Consider the following 26138-nt stretch of genomic DNA (forward strand, 5'->3'; position numbering starts at 1 on the left):
ACATGTGAGCAAAACATTCTTTTTCTTTTAGCAAAAACCATGCATTTTGATCGAACCACTACAAAGTATATACAGTATCAAACAAAAGACTAACATTAAAAAAGGAAAAAAAAAAACTTAAAAAATCATGAGTTGATTTATGTATGCAACAATTCTGATTTCAAATGGCTTGAAAAGGCAGATTATGGACTTTGAATTTAACTGCAAATGTGTGGGAACTTTCATCTCCATAGGGTGTTCAATTAACTGGAAGCAAGAATTGGGATTTTTTTCAAATACAAAACCAGCAATTTATGATGTCTTTACATAGCCTAATCACCAAAAGGAACAGCAGCGGCCCAATATAGGACTACCAATGTAGCACCATTTTTTTTTTTTTTTTTTTTTCCTTTTTCCTCCTTTTTTACCAAATAATATGAAGGAGAAAAATGGATGAGGCCAATAAAGCATGAGCAAAAGTCTACCTTAAAAGGAGTACCCTTATAATAATCTAAAGAAATGCTAGCACATTTGTGCAATATTCTTAAAGGACTAGTCAGAAGTAAGGCTCCTTGTATTCACTTATATAACCCAGTTCCATAGAGTATATAACCAATGTGAGATTTAATATATTCCCATACAATGCCTTCACGATCCAGTCCACTTAACTCTAATCCAATCCAATCCAAGGGTATCGCAATCTTTCCTCACTTAAATTCTTAACATCCTTGTCAGACATTGATAGATAAGCTTATGGCATTATTGACCATGTTACCATCTGTAATGACCTAAGGAAGTACTAACCACATCTGCACTAAATCCCAAACACAGTTGAGACTCAAAGCAATCACTTATATAACCCATTTCCACATAGTACACAAGCAATGTGGGACTTAGAACAAACTCATGCAATACCTTTCTAATCCAATTTACCCCTCTCTAATCCAATCTAATCCGGGGCATTATATGTGTTACATTTAAGACATAATCCCAAGGCTAGAAATAGAATGAGGGTTAGCTTAGGTTTACAAAATTAAACCTTTAGTCAAATCTTCTCATAGTTATGCATAGAGAACATACAAAAAAATCTTTTCTAAAGAAACCCAATGACTGAAACCATTCCACAAGGACAAATAAAACTTTCTAATCAATGTGTGCGTGTGTGTGGAGAGTGAGAGAGGGAGAGAGAGTTACTTGTGGTCGGAAGGATTCGGCGTAAGCTCATAAACAATTGTTGCAACAACATCTCTCTTCAACTGTAACAATAAGCAAGACAATATATCATAGTACCAGCAACAATTCCCATTTTTCCCCCTCAGTAAGTATGACCAACAACAACCATCAAACCTTTCTGTGGCAATGAGATTACCTGGGTAGCTTCACCTTTTAAACCAATATAGTGTATCTGAGTTGTGTCACCACCAAAATTCTCAGGAAAATGCAATGTGATACTTGCCACACCTTGAAATTTAGAATATCTAATTATATGAAATAGCACATTGTCAGAAAGTAAAAGATAACTGATCAGAAGAATAAAACCCGTACATTACAGTAATTGTTTTTACATAAGTTCTAATATGTCAACTTGACATGCTATATTACTAACATATGGAAGTCTAACTATTAATTATGCTTACCACACTAACCTTGTTATCACTAAAAAAATGAAGAGAAATGTTCTAAAGAAAAGGCAACATGGTATGATGTATATCAACTAGAAGGAAAGGAAGAAATAATCACCTTGTCTGGTATTCTAACACTCCTTGCAAATTTTCAGCCAAATCCCACTCCTTTAAACAATATGAATAAATGTTGCATATAAGTTAAGAGTTCAAATTACAATTAATGCCTTGAAAATATAAGAGGAGGAACTACCTGAATGGCTTGCATACTTTGAGCATCCGAGAAGTCAATGCCATCTCGATTGATGAACCTAATTCAGAGACAAACTATTTTGAGTGTTTTTTTCCTCTCTAAGTACATGAAAATCACTGGGACTAGATTAACAGAATTCATATCATTCAAAAGAGTGCTTCAATCTTATTTTCCCATAAAATTCACCGAGTGTCAGAGTCAAGTATGACTTCTAAATTGGCAAAAGCGAAAAAAGTCTCGGATGGTCAAACAAGCATTACTCAGTTTCATTTCTTAGTTACTAACATTTACTTTAAGCAAGAAAATATAATAATTATATGCCCCATTTCTTGATTTTCTTCTAGTTATTGTGACCTTTTATCATGTTTCTTTTTCTTGTTTGCAGTGACTAGCATTCCAGTTATAATTCAACTTTTTCCTCCATATTTATATCTCAGGTAATGTACAGAATAAATGTCAATCATCGGATTGAGTGATTTTATATTTTTATTCATTCCATTTTCAGGAGTACCTGTAATACATGATAATCTTAACTTTTTGAACATTTTCATATATTACAATTGGGAAAGGGGCCAAAGAAGAGAGAGAGAGAGAGAGAGAGAGAGAGGGAGGAAGATTCAGTTGAAGTGGAGATTCTTCCACCCGGCTAGAATGCACTTAATCCTCTCAATAACACCATCCCAAATAGATTTGGCCTTAAAAAGAGCTCCCAACAGAAGACCAAGATACTTCATAGGCAAAGAAGACACCATGCATCCCAAAATACTGGCCAATCTGTCAACATTATTGACATTACCCACATGAACAAATTCTGACTTAGTTAGGTTAATTTCAAACCAGAAACAACTTGAAAGCATAAGAATAAGGCACGCAGAAAGCGTAGATGATTTGGGTTTGCCTTGCAAAATAGCAAGGTGTCATCCACAAACAAAAGATGGGAAATATGAAGCGCACCAATGTTCCTATACCCCACCAAAAAGCCTAAAAGAAGCCCTCATCTACAATAACGGATAGCATTTTACTTAGAGCCTCTATACAATGACAAGTAACAAAGGAGACGGATAAGCATGTCTCAAATCATGGGAGCTGCTGAAGAAACTAGGAATGTTATTCACCAAAATAGAAAAGCGCTCTGGAAAAATACAACGTGCTATCTAATTGCATCATTTCTCCCCAAAATCATACCTCCTCAGAATGTATAATAAGAACTCCTAGTAAACATGATCGTAGGCCTTCACAATATCCAATTTGCAAAGCACACCAAGCTCACCAGATCTGATCTATCTAGGCATTCATTTGCTATAAGAATGGACTCAAGGATTTGCCTACCTTTGACAAACGCATTATGGGGCTTCGAAATATTCTCTACAACCCTTTTCAATCTATTGGCTAGGACTTTGGCAATAATCTTGTAGGCATAACTCACTAGACTGATGGGGCAAAAATATTTTAACTTCAACATCACTGGGTTTCTTTGGAATGAGAGGAATGAAAGTTGCATTGAGGCTTTTTTCAAAAAGTCCACCTAACTGCTCATAGAAACTGAATTTTTTTTCTCTAACATTCTACTTTATCCATAACTCTATTATATTTTAATTCTCTTTCCTCCTCTTTTCTTTCACAACTCCCATTCTTTTTTCTATCGACCATTCATCTCTTTCTTTGTCCATTCTACACTTGATCTCTTTTGGTAAAAATTATATATTCTCTGAGCCAATGTTCCAAGTTTCGATCACTTAAGGTCAAGTATTAAGTTTCAATGTTCTAATATGAAAATTTTTAATGTTTTTAAATATAAAAAATGATTATACTTTTATAGTTAAATTATAAAGGACTCGTTGAGACTTTCACCTTAGGTCTCAAATTATATTGAGCCGCCCTTGATATGGCATTTTACAAATTCAATTAAAACTACAAAATGCTATGGCTAAAACACCAATTAAAAAACTCTACCAAGTTATTGACTGCATACATGTCACAATGATGCAGGATGATTAGAGTTTTGTGTTATAACCAAAACAAAAGAATGTCCTTTCAGATATATGTAAATATGATCTAACTGATAGAACACCTTCTTGCATCCTTATTCTAACTTGCAAAATATTAACTACTGCAAAAAAAAAAAAACCATGAGAAATAAGGAAAAGTTTTAAAGGTTAAGCCTACGCTCTCATCTTGGAAGGACTTGTACCATCAGCACCACCGACAATTGATATGCTCTTGATCTTGACATCTGATGTAAATCTATCACAATAAACCCAACAAAAGAAATGAAAAATATTTGTGAGCCCTTCTGTACAATTTTTTCTTTAGAACAATTTCTAGTGTTGTAAAGATAGCAAACGTACGGAATGAAAACAAGTAACTCTGGATCACCCTCATTACTTTCCAAGTGCTCCTGTCACAGAAAGGAGGATTAAATGAGTTTCATACACCTGGCAACAAAGAATTATATTTATACAATAGATATAATCGTATATGGTAAGCCAAGCCTGAAAACAACATCTATGTCTAATCCCAGACATGCTGGATTAACAAAACCAAGTGAAATAAGTGCTGAAACCTTGTGATGCAGATATAAACCTTGTCCTGCATATATAATTGTGAAATATTTTGGATAGATAACTTTCCATATAGTTCAGATAAAATGTGAAGAAAGAAAGATAGATGTGTGAAAAAAAAAAACTGAACGAGGAAAATTTACACTTTCAGGTGGAGGCTATATATTGGGTCATTTTGGCACTCACGTGAGTATGCACACACAAAGGAACAGGAGGAAAAGAAAAGAGTTTGTGAATCTCGCAATTGGTATTTAATAATCAACATGGAGAAGGGGGAAAAGGGAACAGGAGCCACATGGACTAGGGTAATTAGACAGAAAGGTATGGGCCCCACTGCTTTGTGTTGTGAAAAAGAAAATTACAATTTTGAGTAAGAGAGAGATAGGGTTGACATGACCAGCACATTGACCCCAAAATCTCCAGCAAAAGAAAATTACAATTTTGAGTAAAGAGAGAGATAGGGTTGACATGACCAGCACATTGACCCCAAAATCTCCAGCATTCTTCCTTTTTTCTCTTTCTAATTTCAATTTAAATCCATAACTTTTTTGTTAAAGAATGAAAAAAAAAAAAAAAAAAATTTGGGGATGCCATGTTAGCCTTGGCATTGTTCCGAGGGACTTGCCTCTATTGTATATATGTCTATGTGAGTGTTTTTGACTTACATACACATCTTTAAAAACCAAAAAACTACCATTGATAAAAGACGATAAAAGAGGATGTAGACATTAGGATAATTACCCCAGAAGAACTAAGGCGCTGCTCCCAAGCTTTAAAAACTGACTTAACACTTCCTTGAACAGCCTCATTCAAAGCGGTTACCTAAGTAACAAACCCCCCGAAAAAAAGATTAATAACCAATGCTTTGCATTTTCAGAAGAAGCAAGGTTTATGCATATTTGGTTGAAAGTATAATCAAACAATCACTCCAATGAAAGTGGAATCCTGTCAATCAGCAAATAAGAGCTCCAGTGATCTATATCATTTACAATATTACAAAGTTATAGAAATTACAAATATGATTCCCCCCCACCTAACACACACACACACACACCCACGCCCACACAGAGTTTTATTGCTTGATCTTTTTTTAGCATAAATGAAAATCACACCAAGGCACCGATTAACTTCACTCAAAATGCATAAGATAATCGGCAGCATTAATTAAAAAAACTGAACTGTCATCTATATATTTTGATGGTTGAAAGTAAATATACCATAAGCAACGGATAGACACCCACCTCTCATTTACATGTGAGCTATGCAAAACCCAGAAGCTATGAAACATAATTTCAACAGAGGCACATTTCCTTTTATTTTTTTTGATAACCGGGGAATCTGGAACAGAGGCACATTTCCTTGAAAATTTGTAAATAAACAAATAAATATAATATATGCCACCACTTATTGATCCACGTTTTACATAGAGGCAATACTTTCAACAACGTATATTTCACTGTGAGAAAAAACTTGGAAAAAATGGGACAAAGGGTTCCATTATGCAGATTTAACAACTCAGACTAGTTCACGGACCACCCCAAAAAAAAATCCAACACTTGGATTTCCTTAAGTAAACAAGAGTTTGGAGGACAAAAAAAACTCCCAGGCTATAGAGAAGTGCAGCATAAGATGATCCAAATCTTCACGATCTACTCAAGCATACTACTAGACACAATCACCCTAATCCTTCTTACCTTAGAAAAAGATTTGCAAAGGTTCCTCAACACTCCAAATGTTGTTCTTAAAGAAAATATAATGCCATCAATCTACCATAAAGCAAATTCTACAAACAAAGAACTCAATTTTCTTTGCATTTCTTTCCACTAACTTGTTCCATATGTCCAGCTCATGTTTCATAAATACATATAGAAAAAACTGCATAGAACCCCAGAATTCCAAGGAAAATCATAGCAATCCCCCACAGCCACTTGCTTTCTAACACTTCTGTCACGACTTGCAAGACCATATGACCCAACCCTCCCATTGCAAGGTACGCTATGTCATCATCTCCATCATTTTAAAGATAGAGCTTCCTTTAGCCTTCCAATCTTCTCTCAAAGCCAGTCAAAACAAATCCCGACTACCTTATGTTTTTTTTTTGATAAGTAAAAAAAAAAAATCCCGACCACCTTATGTTAGAAAAAGATGACAAGATGTAATCCAGAATTAACATGTTAACTCAGGTTAGGACATCAACTGCCTCCTAAACAGACGCCAAAATCCCAGCTTGCAAATTCACACACCAAAATCACTTCAATCTATCTCCAGATTCTCCACCACAAACTTCAACCCAAAATCCACCTAAGTCCAAGGAGTATCCCCACTAATATCAGTTTCTGCTTACAAAAGAATGATTTTGCAATCAACATACAGAAAGATAAGGAATACCATTTCGCAGAAAAAAAAAAAAAAAGATAAGGAATAACAGGCAGGAAACGTACTCTGCCGTCCCCATTAAAATTCACCCTTCCTCATACTGCTTTCTAATGATCAAAGTTTCCATATCCCAACTAGCAAAAGAACCACCAAAAAAAGAAAAACCTAGAAGAAGATAACCTATTGAACGACATTACTCGGGAAAGGGAATCAACTTTGTCCTACAAAGTTCAAGAACAATAGTGTAAAAAAGGTTGGAGCATTTTACAGTGATGCAGTATACAGTTATTAATCAAACAACCAAGCATCCTATTCAATTTACTTTTCTTTAGGAATCAAGAAGAACCAGTCCAGCAAACACAAAATCTTATTACCATTATATCTATCGGGAAAACGTTTAAACAGAAAAATCTACGGGGGACTAAAAATTATGGGATTATTTATTTATTTCACAACTTTAAGCTAATAAAAAATAGACTTTCATCTTAGGGGGTTCATGGGGTCACTGTTCCTTGCAACAACCAATCTGGGTATTTCAGAAACACGACCAAAAAGCGGCCAAAATGTCAGAATGTTGATACTTGCACGAAGAGGAACACGTATACATAAGGCTGAGAAAAATGAAAGAGATGAGAAAGGCAGACCTTAGAGAGGTCTACGTGCTTGTAAAGAGACCAATCAGATGAACAATCATGATCTTCACAACTATGATCATGTAAGCACGCCATTTCCGCCAAAAAATCTCAACTACAGCAACAATAGTTAGGAAAAAAAAAAAAGTGAACAAAGAAGAAGCAAGAAGATCGAATAAATTGTCTGACAAATTGACAATCAACCCGCACGACGCCGTTTCCGTGTTTCGGGTGCCTTCTTTAAAATTATAATAAGAAATAAGGAATAAAAAAATCGGCATTCTTTTCTTCCTTATTTTTTGAGGAAAGGGAGCAATCACTTAAGAGGATTTTTCCCATTCTCAATAAAAAAAGATTGGTATTTTTTTATTTTATTTTTTTGACATGTTCGCATAAGTAGAGAGAGAAGGATTCGAACTAAAGACCTCTACTTCATTAGACGTAGTCTCAGCCGATTGACCTATCTCTGAAAGACAAAATCAGCATATCTTGAGTTTGGAATGTAAAAATGTGCAATTTAAAAAAAAATATATATACATTTTTTCTTAAAAAAAAAAACATTTTAAAACGTAACATAAATTCTAAAAACACAATTAAAGTTAGATAAAATAATAATTTTGTACATTTTTTAGGGCTTGTTAGCTAATGTTTTTTAAATTTTAAATTTTGTCTTTTAACTGTTAAATGTTTTATGTGTTGAGTTATTTGTAATATTATTATTTTTTTTTAAAAAAAAAAATCTAAAAAAAATTATCAAACAAGTCCTTCAAAATGCATTATCTTACTCAATTCGCAATAAGTTTAAAAAAGTATTTTTTTGGTGGGACTGGATCTTTTCCTGTCCAAATGAACTGAATTTTTTATTTTTAACAATTCTACCCCTACGCTAAAGGAATCGGCTCTCCATTTGAACCGGAGAGGATCCAAGGTGTGCAAAATCGCAGTTATTAGCCACTTACCAACATGAAACGCACCGTTTGTGTCATCTCTCTCGGAAGTCATAACTTCAAAGCTCATTCGAGACAAGGTAGGCAAAGTGAGAGAGCGAGAGAGATGGAAGGAATGGTAGTTATAGAGGGAGAGGGGTCAGGGGCAAGCAGATACACGCTGAAACCGACGCGTATAAGCAACGAAGACATACTGTTGTGCATAGACGTGGACGCAGAATCGCTGGTGGAAATGAAAAGCATGGGGCCAAATGGTCGACCTTTCACCAGATTGGACTCCATCAAGCAAGCCATCCTTCTTTTTGTCAACGCCAAGCTCTCCATTAATCCCGAACACCGCTTCGCCTTTGCCACTCTCTCTAAATCTGCTTCTTGGGTGGGTACTCACACTTCTCTCTCCCTTTGAAATTTGAAAATTCTTTTTTGTTGGATATATCTTGAATTAGCTTTTAATTAGAGATTATGGCTCGATACTTACGTGGGATCTTGATGTTTTTTCTACAAGTTCATGTGTTCTTTGCAATTTTTTTTTTTTTTTTTGCTTGGTTTAAAAGCTTTTGAATATTTAGTTTACTATTTTATGTAAAAAAAAAAAGGAACAAGGAAGAGGATCTCTGATTCTCTCCTCATGGAAGAAAGAAGGAAAATTTGGGGAAAAAAGAACTATTGATAAAATTGCTTTACAGTTTTTGGATTTTAGAGCTTAGGCAATTGTGCACCCAAAGTTTTCCAATGGGTACAGGTTTCAGTCAGTGATGATGGAGTCTCTCCTTCCACTTCTCCCCTCTTTTTTTCACTATTCTTACAGGGCCTAATTACCCTAAGCGCTAGACCACAATTTGTTAAGGATGGCCACCCCTTCAAGCTGAGGTTTAAGTACCAGGCACTATGGTTATATAGGCTGTGAGAGTGTTTATTAGCCTCCCATAAACAGATCACATGGGTTACCTAAAGTGGTGATTGTAATATGATTAAAATGGAACAAAATGTGAAAGTAGTTGATCACTCTTGTGAGTCATTGTCCACCTCACACTTATTATTCTTTTTTTAAGGACTTGATGCACACATAAGGTAGATGACTTCAAGATTTCTTTTACCTATCATTTAAGTTTCACATCATTTCTAACCTAGCAGATTAACTACGAAATTGTTTCCAAATTCATGTGGGGTAATACATTGGTATATGTTACACCCACATAGTTTTAGGCTGTAAAATGGGTTCATGGATTTATAGAGTTCAGATCTTTGACATTGTTAAATTTCATCCTCCCTTTGGCTTGAAGGGGACAAAAAATTGCAGGGTAGCAAACATTCTCTAGACTTTCTCATATATTTGAACTCATAGCTGATGATAGAACTAGAATGAATATTTTTTGTTTCCTACTCACACAAACCAAGCCCAAATATGCTTTTTATATTACATCTAGGGTGCAGCTGTCTACTGCTTTGCCTAGTAGCACGGTGCTTGTATTGCTTCCACAGCCCCGTTTTCGCGTTTAGGCTGCTTCCATTTCCTTCCCCACTACTACAGGAATTGCTTTTACTTTATTTTCCTTTGGCTACTAAGATGTTTAGCTTTTTTCCATTGCATAACACATGCATTAGAAATTGCCTAGCAACGCATCATTACTTTTTTTTTTTTTTTTTTTAATAATGAACTTCATTAAAAACACAAATGGCGCACCCAAGTACACATGAAGTCTATAAGAGAAGCACCTAATAAAAAAATGATAAAAAGAAATTCATGAATACTAGAAATATGAAAAAACTCATAGGCAACTATCCACTGGCATAGAGTATTGAAGAAGGAGACCTCTAATTCCACTGCCATCTTCTCATCATCTTCAAAGCTTCTATCACTTGACGAAGTATGACCCATGCTAACCCAAAAACAAAACCGAAGATAGAGTTCCTTAAGGCACTAGCTATCTCACGATGAAGTAAAAGGTGGTCAACGGTTTCTCCATTCTTCTTGCACATGATCTACCCCTTTCTTAAGTTATTGAAAGTGAGGATCTTAGCTAAAGCGGCGGACTAAGCAAAGAAAGCCACTCTCAAGGGAGCCTTACACTGCATAGTCGCATACTCCTCCAAAGGAAATGATTGCTCACATGGGGAAGTAAGACAATATAAAACAATCTAACATCAAACAACTCTCTCTTGGAGGGGACCCAACAAAGATTGTACTCACCACCCTATCTCAATCTGATGGAATACAATTGATTGAAGAACAAAGTGAAGAATTCTATCTCTTAGTCATGTGCCGCTCTTACAAAATTAACATTCCACTAAAGAGAGCCATTAGATAACTGAAGATGATCCATCATAGAGGCACCCTAGTAGGCAATGCTAAACAACTCCAGAAATGCTACCTTAAGGGGTTGTTCCCCACACCATGCATTGTGCCAAAAACTATTTTTTGAACTGCTACCCACCTCAAATCTTGTATTCTCGAAAAATCCATCCAACCCCTTCTAATGAATTTCCAAAGACCAACCGCATGCAAACCATTAACTTAATTAGAATACCACCCACCTTACTGACTATCATATTTAAAGTCCGCCACTCACCACAAAGCCTCTTTCGCATAAGCAAAGCGCCATAACCACTTCCTTAGAAGAACCTGGTTGAACATACGCAAATTTTTTTTACCTCCAAACCCTTCTCAGGAATTGGAGAACATACCTTGGGTCAACTTTCTAGGTGAAATATGAACTCTTCACTCATACCTCCTCACAAGAAATTTTGTTGTAACTTCTCAATGCGCCTAGCAACTCTAGTCGGGAAGGGGAAAAGACACATGAATTAAGTAGGCAGAGTAAACAAAGTGCTCTTAATCAAGGTTATCCAACCCCTTTTAGACAAGTACAATCGCTTCCAATCGGCCAAACGACATTCAACCTTCTCAATAATGACATCCCAAAATAAATTTGGCCTTAAAAGAAGCCCAACAAAAGACCTAGGTACTTCATAGTTAATGAGGAGGAGATCTTGCAACCTAAAGTATGAGCCAGATTTTCTACATTATTGACATTACTAACAGGGACCAATTTTGACTTAGCCAAATTAGTCTTCAAATCCGAGACAACTTCAAAACATAAAAACAAGTACCGCAGGTGACAGAGGTGATCTGGGTCAACATCACAAAAGATCAAGGTGTTACTCGCAAACAAAAGATGAAAGATATCAATCCGACCAACATCCCTAGGCCTAGAAAAGCCAAATAACCCGACCCTCCTTGCAGCTGAGGTCACCTTCCTTAAAGCCTTCATAACAATGACAAACAGCAATGGAGACAAAAGGTTACTTATCTCACGAGAACTACTGAAAAGACCGATGGGATTACCATTCACCAATATAGAAAAGTGTACCGAAGAAATAGAATGAGCTATTCAGGTACACCATTTCTTCCCAAAACCACACCTCCCCAGTATGTACAATAAAAAGCCTAAATTAATATGATCACAAGTCTTTTCTATATCCAGTTTGCATAGCACACCCGACACCTAATCTAATTCTGCTATCAAGGCAATTGTTAGCAATGAGCACGGAATCTAGAATTTACCTTCCCTTGATGAATGTGTTCTGAGACTTGGAAATACTCTTCTCTAATACCATCTTCAACCTATTAGCTAGAACTTTGGCAATAATTTTGTAATGTCACTCACTAAACTAATCGGTTGAAAATCCTTAAGATCAGCAACTCTTGAAGTCTTCGGAATGAGAGCAATGAAAGTAACATTTAGACTTCTTTTAAATTCGCCTCTAGCATAGAAGTCATGGAAGACCTTCACAATATCCTTTTTTTGAAACTTCCAGCAAGCTTGGAAAAAGCCATAGAATAGCTGTTTGGGTCGGGGCCTTATCACTATTCGTAACTTTCACCACCTCCAAAACCTCTCCTTCCTCCAACACTTTCTCCAACCAATTGGCCTCCATCTCCCGCTGACTTAGGTCGCCAACTAATCTAGTAGGTATATAGGTTATTATAAAACTGCACAATGTGTTCATTGATTTCAGATTGATTGGTAGAAACTATACTATCATCTATCAAAGAATCAATGGAGTTATTTCATCTATTGGAATTGGCCATTCGGTGGAAAAATTTTGTGCATTTGTTACCCCTCCCTTAATCACAAGGCCCTAGATTTTTGCCTCCACCTCACCTCCTCCATGAGAGTTGATCTCTCTACATCACTAACAGCTTTAGCCTTCCTCACTCTCTCCTCAATGCTTGAGGCCCTCTCTTCTTCAACAACTCTTAGATCTTGTAGTTCTTCCAAATGAGGCCTCTTCTGCCTATCTACGATGCTAAACACCTCCTCATTCCAAACTTTTAAGTCTGCTTTCAAAGCGTTAACCTTGCGAGCCAAAACGAAACTTGGACAGCCTTGAAAACGAAATGAAGTCCACCACTATTTCACCCTATCCACAAAACCCTCAGATTTTAACCACATATTCTTGAATTTAAAATGCCTTCTACCTCCGTGAAAGTCTCCACAATCGCAGAACAGGGAACGTCACCATTATCGTCAGCACCATGGAACCCATACCCAAAAGCAATCAATGCTGCCTCCTCGTCGGTGGTATCTGAGGAGCAGGAATTATATTAGTGGCTGAAATTGAGTTTCTGGGAAAACACCTAAGACAAAGAACCACTAGCGATATACCGCTCTGAAACTTTAATCCACCAAAACATTTTGTTCTGGGCCAACCGAAGATTCTGAACCACCGCGGGCAAATTCTAAACACCTCACTGTGCTTCCCTCCACAAGCAGCGGCAACCATGAGCAAGAATCCAAATCCTTAGAAGCGCCACAGATAAGCTCTCCAAAACATCATCCCGGCGTAGCCTAAACATCAATGGCAGAGATGACGGCACTACGCAGCTGCCAGCTGGCCTATCGTAGGTCCTTTGGGTTGAAAAGAACGGGCACCTGGCCCTTCACCATGTCCGAGCCTGAAGAAGATGACCCAAAACCTGCTTTTACTCACCACTTGAGCAACAGTTTGTCTCTGGGATTGAGAGAGAGTTTAGCCCGACTACCAGAGCCCATCACACCCCTTTGGAGACTGGATTAGAATGGGCCATGGGAAGTGGGGCCAGGGCTATTCACAACAATAGGGGGCTTAGATGGAATATTGACTCTTGGGTTGGCTATCAGCTCAACTAACACAACCTTGTCTAGGCCTTGGCCTTCTTCCAAAACCATCTGGGCTCAGGCCCGAATCAACCCACTCAATACATGAAGACACTTTCGTTTTTAGGTGAACCAATGTCTCTCTTAGGGCAGGTAAATAAAAAATTTCACCCAAATCTCCCTTGTCCTTCCTCTAGGAGACTCCACCATGTTGTGCATTAGTTATACCATATTGTGCACTTGATACATTAGATATGTTAAGATGGGTTGTGGAGATGCGCTCTTTGTTATTAATATTGATGTAACACAAGTTTGCTTTTACACTTTCTTTTTAAATATAAGGATTTAGTGTTTAATTCTAAAATGTTTTGTTTTCCTTTCTGCTATCATGCAGCTTAGGAAAGAGTTTAGCAGTGAAGTTGATTCTACAATTGCTGCGCTTCGGGGACTCGCAGCTACTTCATCTTGTGGTGCTGCAGATCTTACCGGTCTGTTTCGGGTGGCAGCTCATGAAGCAAAGAAATCCCGTGCTCAGAATCGAATATTTAGGGTGGTAAGTTGTGTTGGAATCACTTTTTATGTTCTCTTAATGAATGTGTCCCTCAACATGGACATTTTCTCTTAATTGACTTGGATTAACCTACTGACGGGAGCAAATTTGTTACCTACTGATGATGGTGATCTTGTCGCTTGGATGAAACATCTTTAGTGCTTGTTCTATCTTTAAAATCGGACATGCAGTGTGATATTCTGTTGTGTGTAGGTTCTTATCTACTGCAGATCATCCACAAAGCCACAACATCAATGGCCTATAAACCAGAAACTCTTTACTTTGGATGTTATTTACCTCCATGACAAGCCTGGACCTGACAACTGCCCCCAGGAGGTCTATGATGCACTTGTGGATGCCCTTGAGCATGTCAGTGAATACGAGGGCTACATACATGAGAGCGGGCAGGGGCTAGCACGTGTGCTCTTCCGTCACATGTGTGTGCTGTTATCACACCCTCAGCAGCGGTGCCCACAAGAGTATGTTGACATACCCAAGTCTCTTACAAAGAAGTCGCCTGCATCAGACTCGGTGCCTGGCGAAGATAGTGTTCCCATATCAAGCCAATGAGAATTTGTCAATTGAATGAGTTATCGGATTCTCGTCTTCCTTCTTATCTTTTGATTTTGTGAGTATAACTTAAATGTTTTCTTTGGAGGAAGTTGATACGTGCATTTTGTAAATGAGAATAAGGAAACTATTTGACCTTCCAATTTCTATATAAATTTATAGTTTTTTTCTTGTCAAAATTCTGATTACATGGATTATTTGGCTGGGATAATTGTAATTATATCTCATTTGGACATTCAAAATGTTAAGAATCTGGTATCTTCAGATTAATTATTGATTTCAAATAAAAGACAACAAGTGGATTCAAGATAGTTTGAGAAAGAGAATCTGGTTAATGACTCATTGATTCCCTGGCTGCAATGCCGATTGACATGTAGATGGCCAAAATTACCTGATCCATCAAATAAAACTGAAATTTCAAAAAATAAAAAATAAAAATAAAAATAAAAAAACAATAAAAATAATATACATGATTATTCAGAGGTATTTAAATCTGCGTTTCTTGAAAATGGCCGGTAAGATACTAATTCATTCAATTAATCAATGGCCTTCAAAGTGGGGCTCAATGAGTCATTACGTGAAGTGTTGCTTTTAACTTTCAAGAGGCTTTGCTACATCTAAAAATTTAAGTAAAGCCTTTATAACATGTTAACGTGAGCCATAGTATATGATATGATGATACTGAAATCTACGCCCCGAGTCTAAGCTAATGAGTGCCTGTGAAACAAAATAGGGGTTAGCTCGAAGGCTTGTTGGGCGTGTCGGCGGAAAATGCCTATGATGCTTAAGCCAGTAATCTTGTTGTATGAGTAATAAGCTTGGAGAGGAAAGTATGAACTATGAAGGGTGCACATCTTCATCTTTGGGGGGTTTATTTCTTTCTTATGAGGATCTTCTCTTCTGCACGGGCCCTATCAAGTGTCATTCTATGTTGTGCAAACGAAGCATGTTCTAAGGTATGCCTTCCGAAGGCATACATGTTTTATCAAGTGTCATTCTATGTTGTGCAAACGAAGCATGTTCTAAGGTATGCCTTCCGAAGGCATACATGTTTTAGGTGATCTTAAATGACATTTGCTACTATGGTAGGTGGATAGGGCATGACACTTCCTTACTGGTCCCGCCTAGGTATCTGAAAATTGACATTTCACCCTCAATGTTGAAGGTCAGAAGCAACCCAATTACAAGAATAGACAAAGTTCTTAATTACCCAACCAGCTAGACAGGTCGGCCATGAGAATTAAGGCAACTTATATATATAAAAATTACCATGAGTATAAACAAAATTCTCAGTTACCCAACCAGTTAGACAGGTCGGCCTTGAGAATGAAGGCAACTTATATATATAAAAATCACCATGGGCCCCACTTAAAATAGTATATTGCATGACATATAACCAAATAGCTAGTGTACAACAGCAATCCATAGATGGCATACTATTAGGCACTCTGTTAGGGATCACATCCAATGAGTCTCGCATTAAAAGAGTCATCATTCCCAAAAAAAGCCATGCCCTCTACAACGACCTTTAAATCTAATCAATTTAGTTTTATTCTCAAAGCCATTTATTGACTTAAGCATTAGATGCACCCTAGTCCCTTGTAGCAGGCGTTTTTTTGATGACTTTTCATTTGTTTTACAAGAGCCCACAATTCGGTTCAGTCATGCGAAAATCTGCTACAACAGATATTACATAATGAGGAAAGTTGAATATTTTTTTATAACAATCATGCGGGTTAAACTTTCTACTTGTAAAATGTCCCCCCTTTTTTTTTCTTTCCCAAGTTGTAGAAGGAATTATTTGGCTCTTTTGTTCTTAGAAAAATATAAATATCCCACTTAAACTTTGGTGTAGGTGTCAATTTAGCCTTCACACTTTAAATTTAAACAATTTAGTACCTACACATTGCACTTATGGGACACAATTGGATCACAATTTTCTTCCCAATAATGCAATCTAGATCCATGGATCTTTCTCTTTATGGGTACGACAATATTGAATAGAAGGAATGGATGGAGAATATTGGAAAAGGTAGGAACAATTATAAGGATGACCTATCAAAGTTTTTCCTTTTTATTTATTATTATTTTTTAATCTGAAAGTGTACTTCAATCATCAAAATAAATGAAAGATTATCTTCTTTCCCGCTTGTTTTAGTTCTGATTTTTTGTCTCCAATTATGGAGTTGACATCATATATATATATATATATATGAAGGACAAGACCCAAATTTAAATAGAAGTATCTAGAAAATTCGAGAAGGTCAACTTACAAGGTTAATCTGATCATTCAATATATTATTGATGATCTTCAAAAAGTATTCAGATCCTACGGTCAGGATCCGTTTGATAAGGTTTATCAGCTTAAATAGATACCGCCATGACGTATTATATATATGTCGGTCCTTTTAATTATACAATTATGAAGCATGATTACACTATAAGACTAGGAATATTATACATTCAATTGATAATTCTATATTCTTCCTAAACTTTGACCAACTGCTTCTTTTCATGAACTTGTTCAAACTCCAGTAGAAAATCCCAAAGTTGCCATGGAATTTTTTTTTTTTCTTAAGCAAATATAAAATTGCCATGGAATTTCTCAAAAGAACATCCATTAGCCATGGATCCAATCACCTTTCCCTGTAAAGCGCATCAAGGTGGTCAACGGTCAACCACTGTCTCCATCTTTTTCACCTCCTCCTCCTATGCCCCCCTTCAACAGAATCTTGGGGTAGCCTCAACAAATTAAATAAATAAATAAATAAATAAATAAATATTTGATCAAAAGTGGTCTTTCAGGCCTCTGGGAGCCACATCTACAGTTCTACTCTTTTCCTATAATTATTCTGCCATAACTGGAAAAAAAAGAACTTTCATTTGCAATGGGAATCTGCTCATCAGTTTCATCAAGGGAGATTCACCATGAAAAAGTGATGTTCTTAGAAGGAAGTAATTTTTCTAATGGAAATCTTGGGCTTGGTTCTCTTTGCTCTAAGCAAGGGAGCAAAGGAATAAACCAAGATGCTGCAATTCTTTACCAGGTTTGTCAATGGTTGTCTCTGATCAACTAGATTTAATCTACGCTCATCAGTTTTAGAATTTAGTTGGTCTTCATAATTCCCATGAGAAAAGTTTACTTCTTAATCTAGTTTGTCTTACATGAAATGGGTTTATCCGACTTAAGTGAAAATGACTTTTGTTTTCCCAGAAAATTCAGAAGCCTTTCTGATTTTGGCAATGAATTAGGTCTATGTTTTATGTTTGTGTATCATAATGTTCTACCCATTTTGCTAAAGCAAACAATTTTTCACATGGTCTATGAATCTGACATGAAATTAACACGACATTAGTAGGTTATAATTGAATGATTGAAAGGTCTAACCCGCTTAATTAAATAGGTTAAATTATAGTTGACTTATATAGTCTTATACATATGTATCGATTTGACTCAAACCCAACATGAAATAAGCAGATTAGGGTCGAGAAGTTTGACCGATTTAATCAAACGGGTCAGATTAAGGTTGACCTATATAGTCTTATATATATTCATGCTTCAACACAATATGAACCCGACACCCAACACAGCTGAAATCCAATTTGATCACGTTATATAATCTTGGATTTGTTAGTAAAAATCAATGAAAGTTTAATGTCACATAGGAAGTAAACAAATATATATGCATTAATGTTATTAAGCTCCCCCATTGAAACATGAGTTATTTTTGTTTTCATAAGGGCTATGGAGTGGAAGATGGAGCTTTGTGTGGAGTTTTTGATGGGCATGGGAAGAATGGTCATATAGTGAGCAAGCTAGTAAATAGCCGTCTGCCATCGCTCATTCTAAGCCAGAAGAATGGTCTGGCACAGATTAATGCAGCAGCAGCAGATGATCATCAAAACTTCCAAAATCATGAAATTGTACCAAGCAAGAGTTTTCATATATGGAAGGAGGCTTGTATCGGTGCCTTCAAGGTGATGGACAAGGAGATAAAGCTTCGAGAGAGTTTGGACTTCTCTTGCAGTGGAACCGCCGCTGTAGTTGTCATCAGACAGGTAAAAAGATGAACAAATTATTTCTCTAGCTAGCCTTTCTTCATTTTGTTTCTGAATTTATTTGGAGAAGTTAAATCTTACTTTTCTTTTTCTATAAAACAGGGTGAAGATCTTGTTATAGCTAATCTCGGGGACTCAAGGGCGGTTTTAGGGACAATTACAGATAATGGAGTTGTGGCCGTTCAATTAACCACCGACTGAAAGCCAGGCTTACCTTGTAAGACTTTACCACTATGGTTATTAAATATTTTCGCTTTTTATTTATTTATTTATTTATTTTATTTTTTACATCAAAACAATTTTTTTTTTTTTTTAAAACACTCGAAAACACATTAATGGTTTTAGAAATTATAGGACTAGGGTACTGTTTTGCCCCGGTACTTGTCGTCCTAAGGAGTAGTCGAGTAGATCCAAAATAACTACTAGTCTCTCCACGTCAGCATAGTGAGATATTAAATTATTAATGTGGTTATATAGCATTACTTTATTATTTGTATTCACCTCACAAACACTTGTCCAATTTCACATAAATTTCCACGTAGTAGTAATTGAAAATGATTGATTGTGAATTTGTGAGATAGGTGAAGCAGAAAGAATAAGGAAATGCAATGGGCGAGTGGGTGCGTTAAAGCAAGAGCCACGCATCCAACGAGTGTGGCTGCCCAATGATGACTCTCCGGGCCTAGCCATGTCACGAGCTTTTGGAGACTTCATTCTCAAAAACCACGGCGTCACTGCCATCCCAGACATCTACTACCGCCGCCTTAATTCCAACGACCAATTCATCATTCTTGCAACTGATGGGGTAACCACCAATTTATCATTCTACTTTTCATTATATTTCTCATTGGAATAACTTTTTTTTATTTTTTTATTTATTATTTTTTGATTCTTTTTTGTGTATGAAAATATAGGTCTGGGACGTGCTCAGTAATGATCAAGTTGCATCCATTGTTTGGGCAGCAGATAGCGAACAGGCAGCGGCAAGAATGGTGGTGGAGGCAGCTACCACCGCATGGAAAAGGCACCCTTCTTCAAAAGTAGATGATTGCAGTGTTGTTTGCCTATTTTTGCAAAAGAAGTGCCCCAAAGCTTGAGCTAGCAGATTTGGCTCGTATCAATGGCCTCGGCTTCAATTTTGATCTTTGTTTTCTTTGATTAGTGTACTATTTTAAGATTTGGAAGCCACCGTTTTGTGTAGCCATTGGTTAAAAACTAGAGGTGAAAATTCATGTTTGCATATTTAAATTGTGTTGAGGCATAAGTATAAAACAATATAGATTAATCTAACCCAATCACTATAATTAAACCGGTAATACCTCTCTAACCCTAACTCATTAATTTTGTGTTGAGTTTCCGAATCGTGTCAAAAATTGCTGGCCCAATTTTAAAACAAGTTGAGTGGAAAAGTAATACACGTCATAATTGCTTTGAACAAAATTAATATCGCTCAAGTACCAAGAAATAAGTAATTGAGAGAGCTCTTGCCTCCAAGGAACATCTTTCCACCCCCATCCCCATCCAAATGCATCTAAAAATTTTGTTCTATCTATTGCATGAAAACCAACAACCATCCCTGAATGTTTCCAATGCCAAGCACAAGTAAATTCCCCTTTATCCAAAAATCAAGCAGCTTCATTCCCAGGATCTTCTCCAAGAAGGCTATCATCATATGAGACAGGTATCCGTAACCTATCATGAACAGAGACTCGTTTAATATCAGTATTTGGCTGCTCCTGTTGATTCTGCACCTGAGATATAGGTTGGGAACCGTCTGAAAAATTGACTGGAGGCCCATTCGTAAATGCATGGGCAGTTCCAGGTGAGACACCCTCTTTTTTTTGCCCAGTTTCTTGCCTAATATTTGGTTGCTTGAATTGCTTCTGCATAATGATAAAGAAAGATTAGTCAACACTTTACATTCACTTCAAACAATTATTATGAATGATGTAACTAAAATTTCAGTTCACCAGTAATGTAATGCGGCTGCTAGTGCAAGAAGAAGCTTACTCACCAAATTTTTGGAACCAAAAAGAAAAAAATTTAAAATAAGGGGCTGAGGGTAGGGTTGATATTTGCAAATTTTATATACAAAGGCAGTGTTCACTACTTCAGCAAAGGAACAAATGAACACCCACCACATTGCTTTACCAAACAAATATACCAAACTTCTCTTCCTTCTCTCTTATGGTTTTTTTTTTTTTTTGATTGAGGGTAAAAGCAAGCCAGTGATCCAATAAGTAAACAAACCATTTTAGTAAAAGCTTAAATGGTCTCACAATATTGATATTGTGAGACCATAGATTATATATATGACAAATAGATTATAGATTATAGATTATCTATAATCTATTGTATAGATTATATATATACTCCTAGATTCTTTAGTTTTAACAGCCACACCCTCTTCTCAGTATGACCTTGGAAAAGGATATCAATGCAATTGTAGATTTACATGAGGCACGAAAAATATATTTGCACCGTAGATGAACGAAATGTGGACATGTCTTGACAACCCCCACTGGAAAAAAAAAAAAAAAAAAAAAAAAAACCCGAGAAGGAGAGTATGAAGAAGAAATTTAAGCATGATTGAGTGGAATAGGCACTTCAATTTACATTTTCAGATTAAAAATTTGTTATACCAGGAGCTCTGGACTACCACGTAGTTTAAGCTTTAACTTTGCGAGCGTGTGTATGTATATATGTATACATGAATATGTAGGTGTGTGCACATCTGCGCGTGTATATATATTTCCAGGTAGTGTAAGCTTTAAAGAACATTATATCCCTTACCAGGTTATCATTTTTTTATGTAATACTCAGTGGACTTCAGAAATTTACTTGACATCAAGAAACAATCTCTCGTCACTCCAAACATAATAAAAGGGCTTCTCAGGAAGCCTTCCAAGATCCACCTTTTTTAACCTACACAGCCTATCGATACATGCAAACATGAACATCTAGGAGTTATGCATACATGCAAACATACATATGAGCAACTGAATGTATGCAACTAGAAAAGGGAAAAGAAACACTTAAGCTTAAGCATGGTAGTACAAGTTATATAAAATAAAAGAAGTTTAGTTACAAACCTCAAACTCCTTCGCCTTTTTCATTATATCTTTGTAGGCTTTTGGGTCTCGGGCTTTGATGACACGCCATAATACACCACCACCTGTTCGTAAGCGTCCGCCATCGGCAGTCATCTGACCTCCACAAGCCTGAACCGCATCCACCTGAAACTTTCATAACCATTTTAGATATCCTAGCTGCAGAATGGTAGCTACTATGGGAAAGTAAAAGAGAACTGAAACAGTATCAAAAGTCAGTAGCCCCTTTTCCCAGATATCAAGTACCTCTCCTCTCCTCTCTAATATCAAAAGTCATCTTGATGCATAGAAATCACATAATTTTTAAGATTTAATGAAAAAAGAGACTTCAAGATATGCCCTCTTTTTACAATGTAAACAAGGCCAAGGATGTTAATACACACAATTTCAGTCAGCTATCCCTGCATAGAGCTTAATCATGATTGCCCAAAAAGCCTAAGCACAACATAATGCATAATGTGCATAATGTAAATCCATAACCCTGTTTCAATTTATATACACTATTAGCCTTAAAAATAATCACTTCTTACAGACCCTAAATCTAGTGATTTGTAACCATTTTTCCTCTAAGTTAATGGGCAGTATGAAGTCAATGAACAGGGGACAGAAAACCCACTTAATCAAATTTATAGTGCAAAGAATAGTAACACGATATACTATAATTTGGGCGCCACAATCACTTTACATATTAAAATAAAAAATCTACCAAATTAACCATATAGAGGAATTTTAAAACAAACAATATTTGGTTTCACTAGCGAGATTTCTGATTTATGTTTGTTCCGTTCAAATTCTAAAATTGGTCAACAATTGGTATTAAAAAGTAGTAATATTTGTCAAATATTTTTAATTCTTATTTGAGGGATTACTTTTTACATGCATACTGACTGACAAAACTAGAAGGACAAAAAATGATATCAACCTACACAAACAGCAAATCACGAAGTGGTTCAGCCAGAGGACATCATAGCTCAGAGCACATGATTGAAAGGAGCAAAATGGCTTCTGCAAGAGAAATCTGCAAGGGTAGGGAAACAATATTGAGCATCAGAAACTAAGAAAGGCTGCATGGCCTTAAATAGAGTGGATAAGCATTTTCAGCCCTAGGCCAGTCCAAATTCAAGCACAACCAAAATTCTCACCTATCATCCCATGAAGCAAGCAAACCATATTTGACCACCCCATAGCAAAGGATTTCTTTTCCCCTTGATATTATAGTTTAAAGGAGAACCGAAAGAAGAGGCAGATGGCTCAAGAAGTAGAGTGAACTCTAGGGTATTCTCATCGTAATTCTAAGTTCAAAGCCCATTCACCCAACGACAGTCTTTTGGTCGAATACAGAGGCCAAAAGCCAGCGCTATTCAAGAAGGCAGAATAGAAAGGATATTCAAACAAATAATTTTATGCGAATAAGGTTGCAAGGAGCAAATATCAGATGGGAACCCATATTTCAGATTTGCTGAAGATATGAAAGTAGTAGAGAATAATTATATAGCACATATTACAGGGAAACGAAAGAAAGATATTAATTCCAAGATTAAGTTATATAATGCAGTTTCTCTCCATAAGTACTTAAAGTTTAAGACAGAGTTTCCTCTACTCACAGAACCCATTACGCTGTTATATATTTGATCTATTACGCTTTTCCTGTGAATCCAACACCAGATTGCACGAAAGGGTAAACTACCTCTTTGACAAGATCACTTAATGCAGAAACTCCCAAACAACCTACAGCCGCATATACCATGTACGATTTTCTCTCTCTCAGACGCTTACACGTATCTAAGACAAACCTGCAAAGGACAGAAATTAAGAAATGTTAGAACCAAAGCATGAACTCCTAAATCCTTATATAATTAAATAGACAGAACAATTAGTAATGCTGATAAATTTGTAATACCATTTTTGATGTTTATTGCATAAAAGGAAACCTTAAGTAAGAAAACATATGCGAGGAGAGTGAAAAGGATGATGCTTTCTTCCGGCGATATTAATAAAAGAAAAAGATCAAAGAAGACATATTGCAGATCTATTGGATTATAAATGAAGACTTTAGTAGATAAGGCATGAAAACACCGACCAAGTCAACCAAAGGTAGCCAAGATTATTTGGTCATCATGTTACATGTAGCAAAGGCTAAAGACAACACCACCAAACAAGTGATGCAATTAAATTGAAACAACTCTATGATACTTTTAACGTATATGCACATTGATATAGAAACTCACTAAAATTTTGAAGTTTTAGATTATCAACATAGAAAGAAATATGTGAATCAGAGAGCCATGTAAAATAAGTAACTAAATAAGGATAGACGCTCCATCAATACAAAGGAAAACCATCTTTCTTCCCACTTTAGCAGAAAATTACCTGTTTATGTCAGTAACTTTAGGCCCCCCGCCACCCTTCTTTTTCTTATTCTTCTTCTTATTTGCCCTTCTTTTGCTGTTTTTACTTTGACATCCTTGACTTGCTAAATTCACATCTCCGCCACTGCTTAGTCCCTTCTCATTTTGGGAATTGGGCTTCTCCAATTCTTCTTCGACATCAAGCATCTCAACATCATCAATGTCCTCCACGTAATCCTCTTCATAGATGGCTTCTAATATGCTGTCTCCTCCCTCCATTCAAAACTGAAATAGCTTCAAAGGAATCAATTATTTGCAGTTACACATATAACTCTTTTTGTTAGGCATTAAAATAGAAGTAGAAATGAAAACTTCACTTCAAAAACAAAACCAGCACGTAATATCATCAAGTAAGCTACAAAAATTCAATCCTTTTGACCTAACCATATGATCTATCAGTTGAAAAAGAAAAGAACTGCAATCTAAATAGCCAACCGTAGATTAAAGACTAAAACTAAATCAGCTTATACATTAACAAGAAAAACAAGAAATAGCCAACGAAAATCTAATATACATACACAAGTTCCTGTTTTATTGGGGCTCGAAGCAATAAACCCTAAAATAATATCTAGAGCAAGAACAATACAATCGTCATCAAGATTTTGGGAAACATTTCTTTATCCAGAGAGAAAAACAAAAACAAAGAAAGATTAACGCTTACCTTTTGAAGCTGGAGAATCCAAACGGATCAAAATAGCGAATGTTTCTCTGAGACTAAGAATTTGAGCTAGAGTGCGCTTTGTGGCTCTGGGTTTTAAAACTGACTGACGGTGGCGAGCAGCAAGGGAATAAGTTTCTCATTTTCTCTGTGCTACCCAGTTCCAACTAAAGAAAACCCTTATCCTGAGTGACCGGCCCATGCAATTTTCATATCTCTTTGGGTGGGCCAGGCCCAATATTGGTTCGGGGGCAAGCCCAAGTTGCAGGAGAAACAGCCTTAAAGCTAAGTTCATGTCAAAAAGTTTTTTTTTTTTTTTTTTAATGCATGCCAAAAAGTTATTGATTGTAATATAAAGTTTTAAAAGTATTATTTTTTAAGATATATATATATATATATGAAAATTATTTCATAAATTTTTTTGGAAAGTTCTTTTATGTTTTTAAAGAAAATTGTTTCATCAGTTTATTCTTTCAGGCGTAGAGACTACTTTTTTTTCTAATAAAAATAAATAAAAAAACTCAACAAAATAAAGTGGCCACGCTGCCATCTTTGGCGAATAAGATGAGTGGTCGTTATCATATATATATATATATATATATATATATATATAAGCCGAGTTTTGGCTTAGAGAGTGCTTAGAATTACGACACGTGTCCTGAGCCCATGTTTTAAAGAGTGCCTAGAATTGCAACACGTGACGTTTTAAAGAATGAACAAGTTTTGAGCATTTAAATCCTAGGGGTTTTATTTGTAATGCATTTAATTATTTTAATGAAGAAAACAAAAAGTTTCAAAATTCTCTCTCTCTCTCTCTCTTTATATATCAATATTGTGAGACAATTAAAACGTATGTATTTTATTTGCCATATATATATATATATATAAAAGCCGAGTTTTGGCTTAGAGAGTGCTAAGAGTATCTGGAATTGCAACACGTGGCGTTTTAAAGAATGAACAAGTTTTGAGTATTTAAAACCTAGGGGTTTTATTTGTAATGCATTTAATTATTTTAATGAAGAAAACAAAAAGTTTCAAAATTCTCTCTCCCTCTCTTTATATATCAACATTGTGAGACAATTAAAACGTATGAATTTTATTTGTCATATATATATATAAAAGCCGAATTTTGGCTTAGAGAGTGCTTAGAATTACGATACGTGTCCTGAACCCATGTTTTAGAGAGTGTCTAGAATTGCGACACGTGGCGTTTTAAAAAATGAACAAGTTTTGGGTATTTAAAACCTAGGAATTTTATTTGTAATGCATTTA

At 36.1% G+C, this 26138-nt stretch overlaps 4 protein-coding genes across 5 annotated transcripts; 2 read left to right on the plus strand and 2 right to left on the minus strand.

Annotated features, from left to right (window-relative positions):
• Positions 1–1001: 1001 nt before the first annotated feature.
• On the minus strand, positions 1002–7569 carry LOC132185596 (uncharacterized). The gene is made up of 8 exons (XM_059599350.1): positions 7436–7569; positions 5157–5237; positions 4203–4252; positions 4021–4098; positions 1855–1912; positions 1720–1769; positions 1349–1457; positions 1002–1235 (listed from the first exon to the last, which is right to left on the minus strand). The coding sequence occupies exons 1-8, from the start codon at positions 7517–7519 to the stop codon at positions 1170–1172; spliced, it is 576 nt and encodes a 191-aa protein (XP_059455333.1). The 5' UTR covers positions 7520–7569; the 3' UTR covers positions 1002–1169.
• Positions 7570–8477: 908 nt separating this feature from the next.
• LOC132184685 (uncharacterized) lies at positions 8478–14810 on the plus strand (the record flags this gene model as incomplete). The annotated part of the gene is given in 3 exon segments (XM_059598404.1): positions 8478–8746; positions 13906–14064; positions 14275–14810. Coding segments are annotated over 3 exon segments (785 nt in total), but the record flags the coding sequence as incomplete, so codon positions are not given.
• Positions 14811–17519: 2709 nt separating this feature from the next.
• On the plus strand, positions 17520–19787 carry LOC132185118 (probable protein phosphatase 2C 72). The gene is given in 5 exon segments (XM_059598932.1): positions 17520–17678; positions 18373–18690; positions 18793–18907; positions 19272–19495; positions 19605–19787. Coding segments are annotated over 5 exon segments (999 nt in total).
• Positions 19788–20087: 300 nt separating this feature from the next.
• Positions 20088–24999, minus strand: LOC132183591 (uncharacterized). 2 transcript variants are annotated; one of them, XM_059596933.1, is made up of 5 exons: positions 24870–24999; positions 24171–24433; positions 23488–23593; positions 21783–21926; positions 20088–20573 (listed from the first exon to the last, which is right to left on the minus strand). In XM_059596933.1, the coding sequence occupies exons 2-5, from the start codon at positions 24425–24427 to the stop codon at positions 20316–20318; spliced, it is 765 nt and encodes a 254-aa protein (XP_059452916.1). In that variant the 5' UTR covers positions 24428–24433; positions 24870–24999; the 3' UTR covers positions 20088–20315. The 2 variants fall into 2 exon arrangements, with proteins under 2 accessions (XP_059452916.1, XP_059452917.1); XM_059596934.1 differs by having other exon boundaries at positions 24171–24442.
• Positions 25000–26138: the final 1139 nt, after the last annotated feature.

The sequence above is a fragment of the Corylus avellana genome, chromosome ca6 (genome assembly GCF_901000735.1).
Source record: "Corylus avellana chromosome ca6, CavTom2PMs-1.0".
Lineage (NCBI taxonomy): Eukaryota > Viridiplantae > Streptophyta > Magnoliopsida > Fagales > Betulaceae > Corylus > Corylus avellana.

Excerpts from the sequence above, each read along its gene's own strand:
- LOC132185596 (XM_059599350.1), bottom strand. The coding sequence starts at position 7,519 with ATGGCGTGCTTACATGATCATAGTTGTGAAGATCATGATTGTTCATCT. Across the intron at positions 1,913-4,020 it reads AGTCCTTCCAAGATGAGAGC|GTTCATCAATCGAGATGGCA; the intron begins GTAGGCTTAACC and ends TCTCTGAATTAG. Across the intron at positions 1,458-1,719 it reads GTGTTAGAATACCAGACAAG|ATATTCTAAATTTCAAGGTG; the intron begins GTGATTATTTCT and ends TCATATAATTAG.
- LOC132183591 (XM_059596933.1), bottom strand. The coding sequence starts at position 24,427 with ATGGAGGGAGGAGACAGCATATTAGAAGCCATCTATGAAGAGGATTAC. Across the intron at positions 21,927-23,487 it reads TAAGTGATCTTGTCAAAGAG|GTGGATGCGGTTCAGGCTTG; the intron begins GTAGTTTACCCT and ends TGAAAGTTTCAG. Across the intron at positions 20,574-21,782 it reads AAAAGGCGAAGGAGTTTGAG|AAGCAATTCAAGCAACCAAA; the intron begins GTTTGTAACTAA and ends ATCATTATGCAG.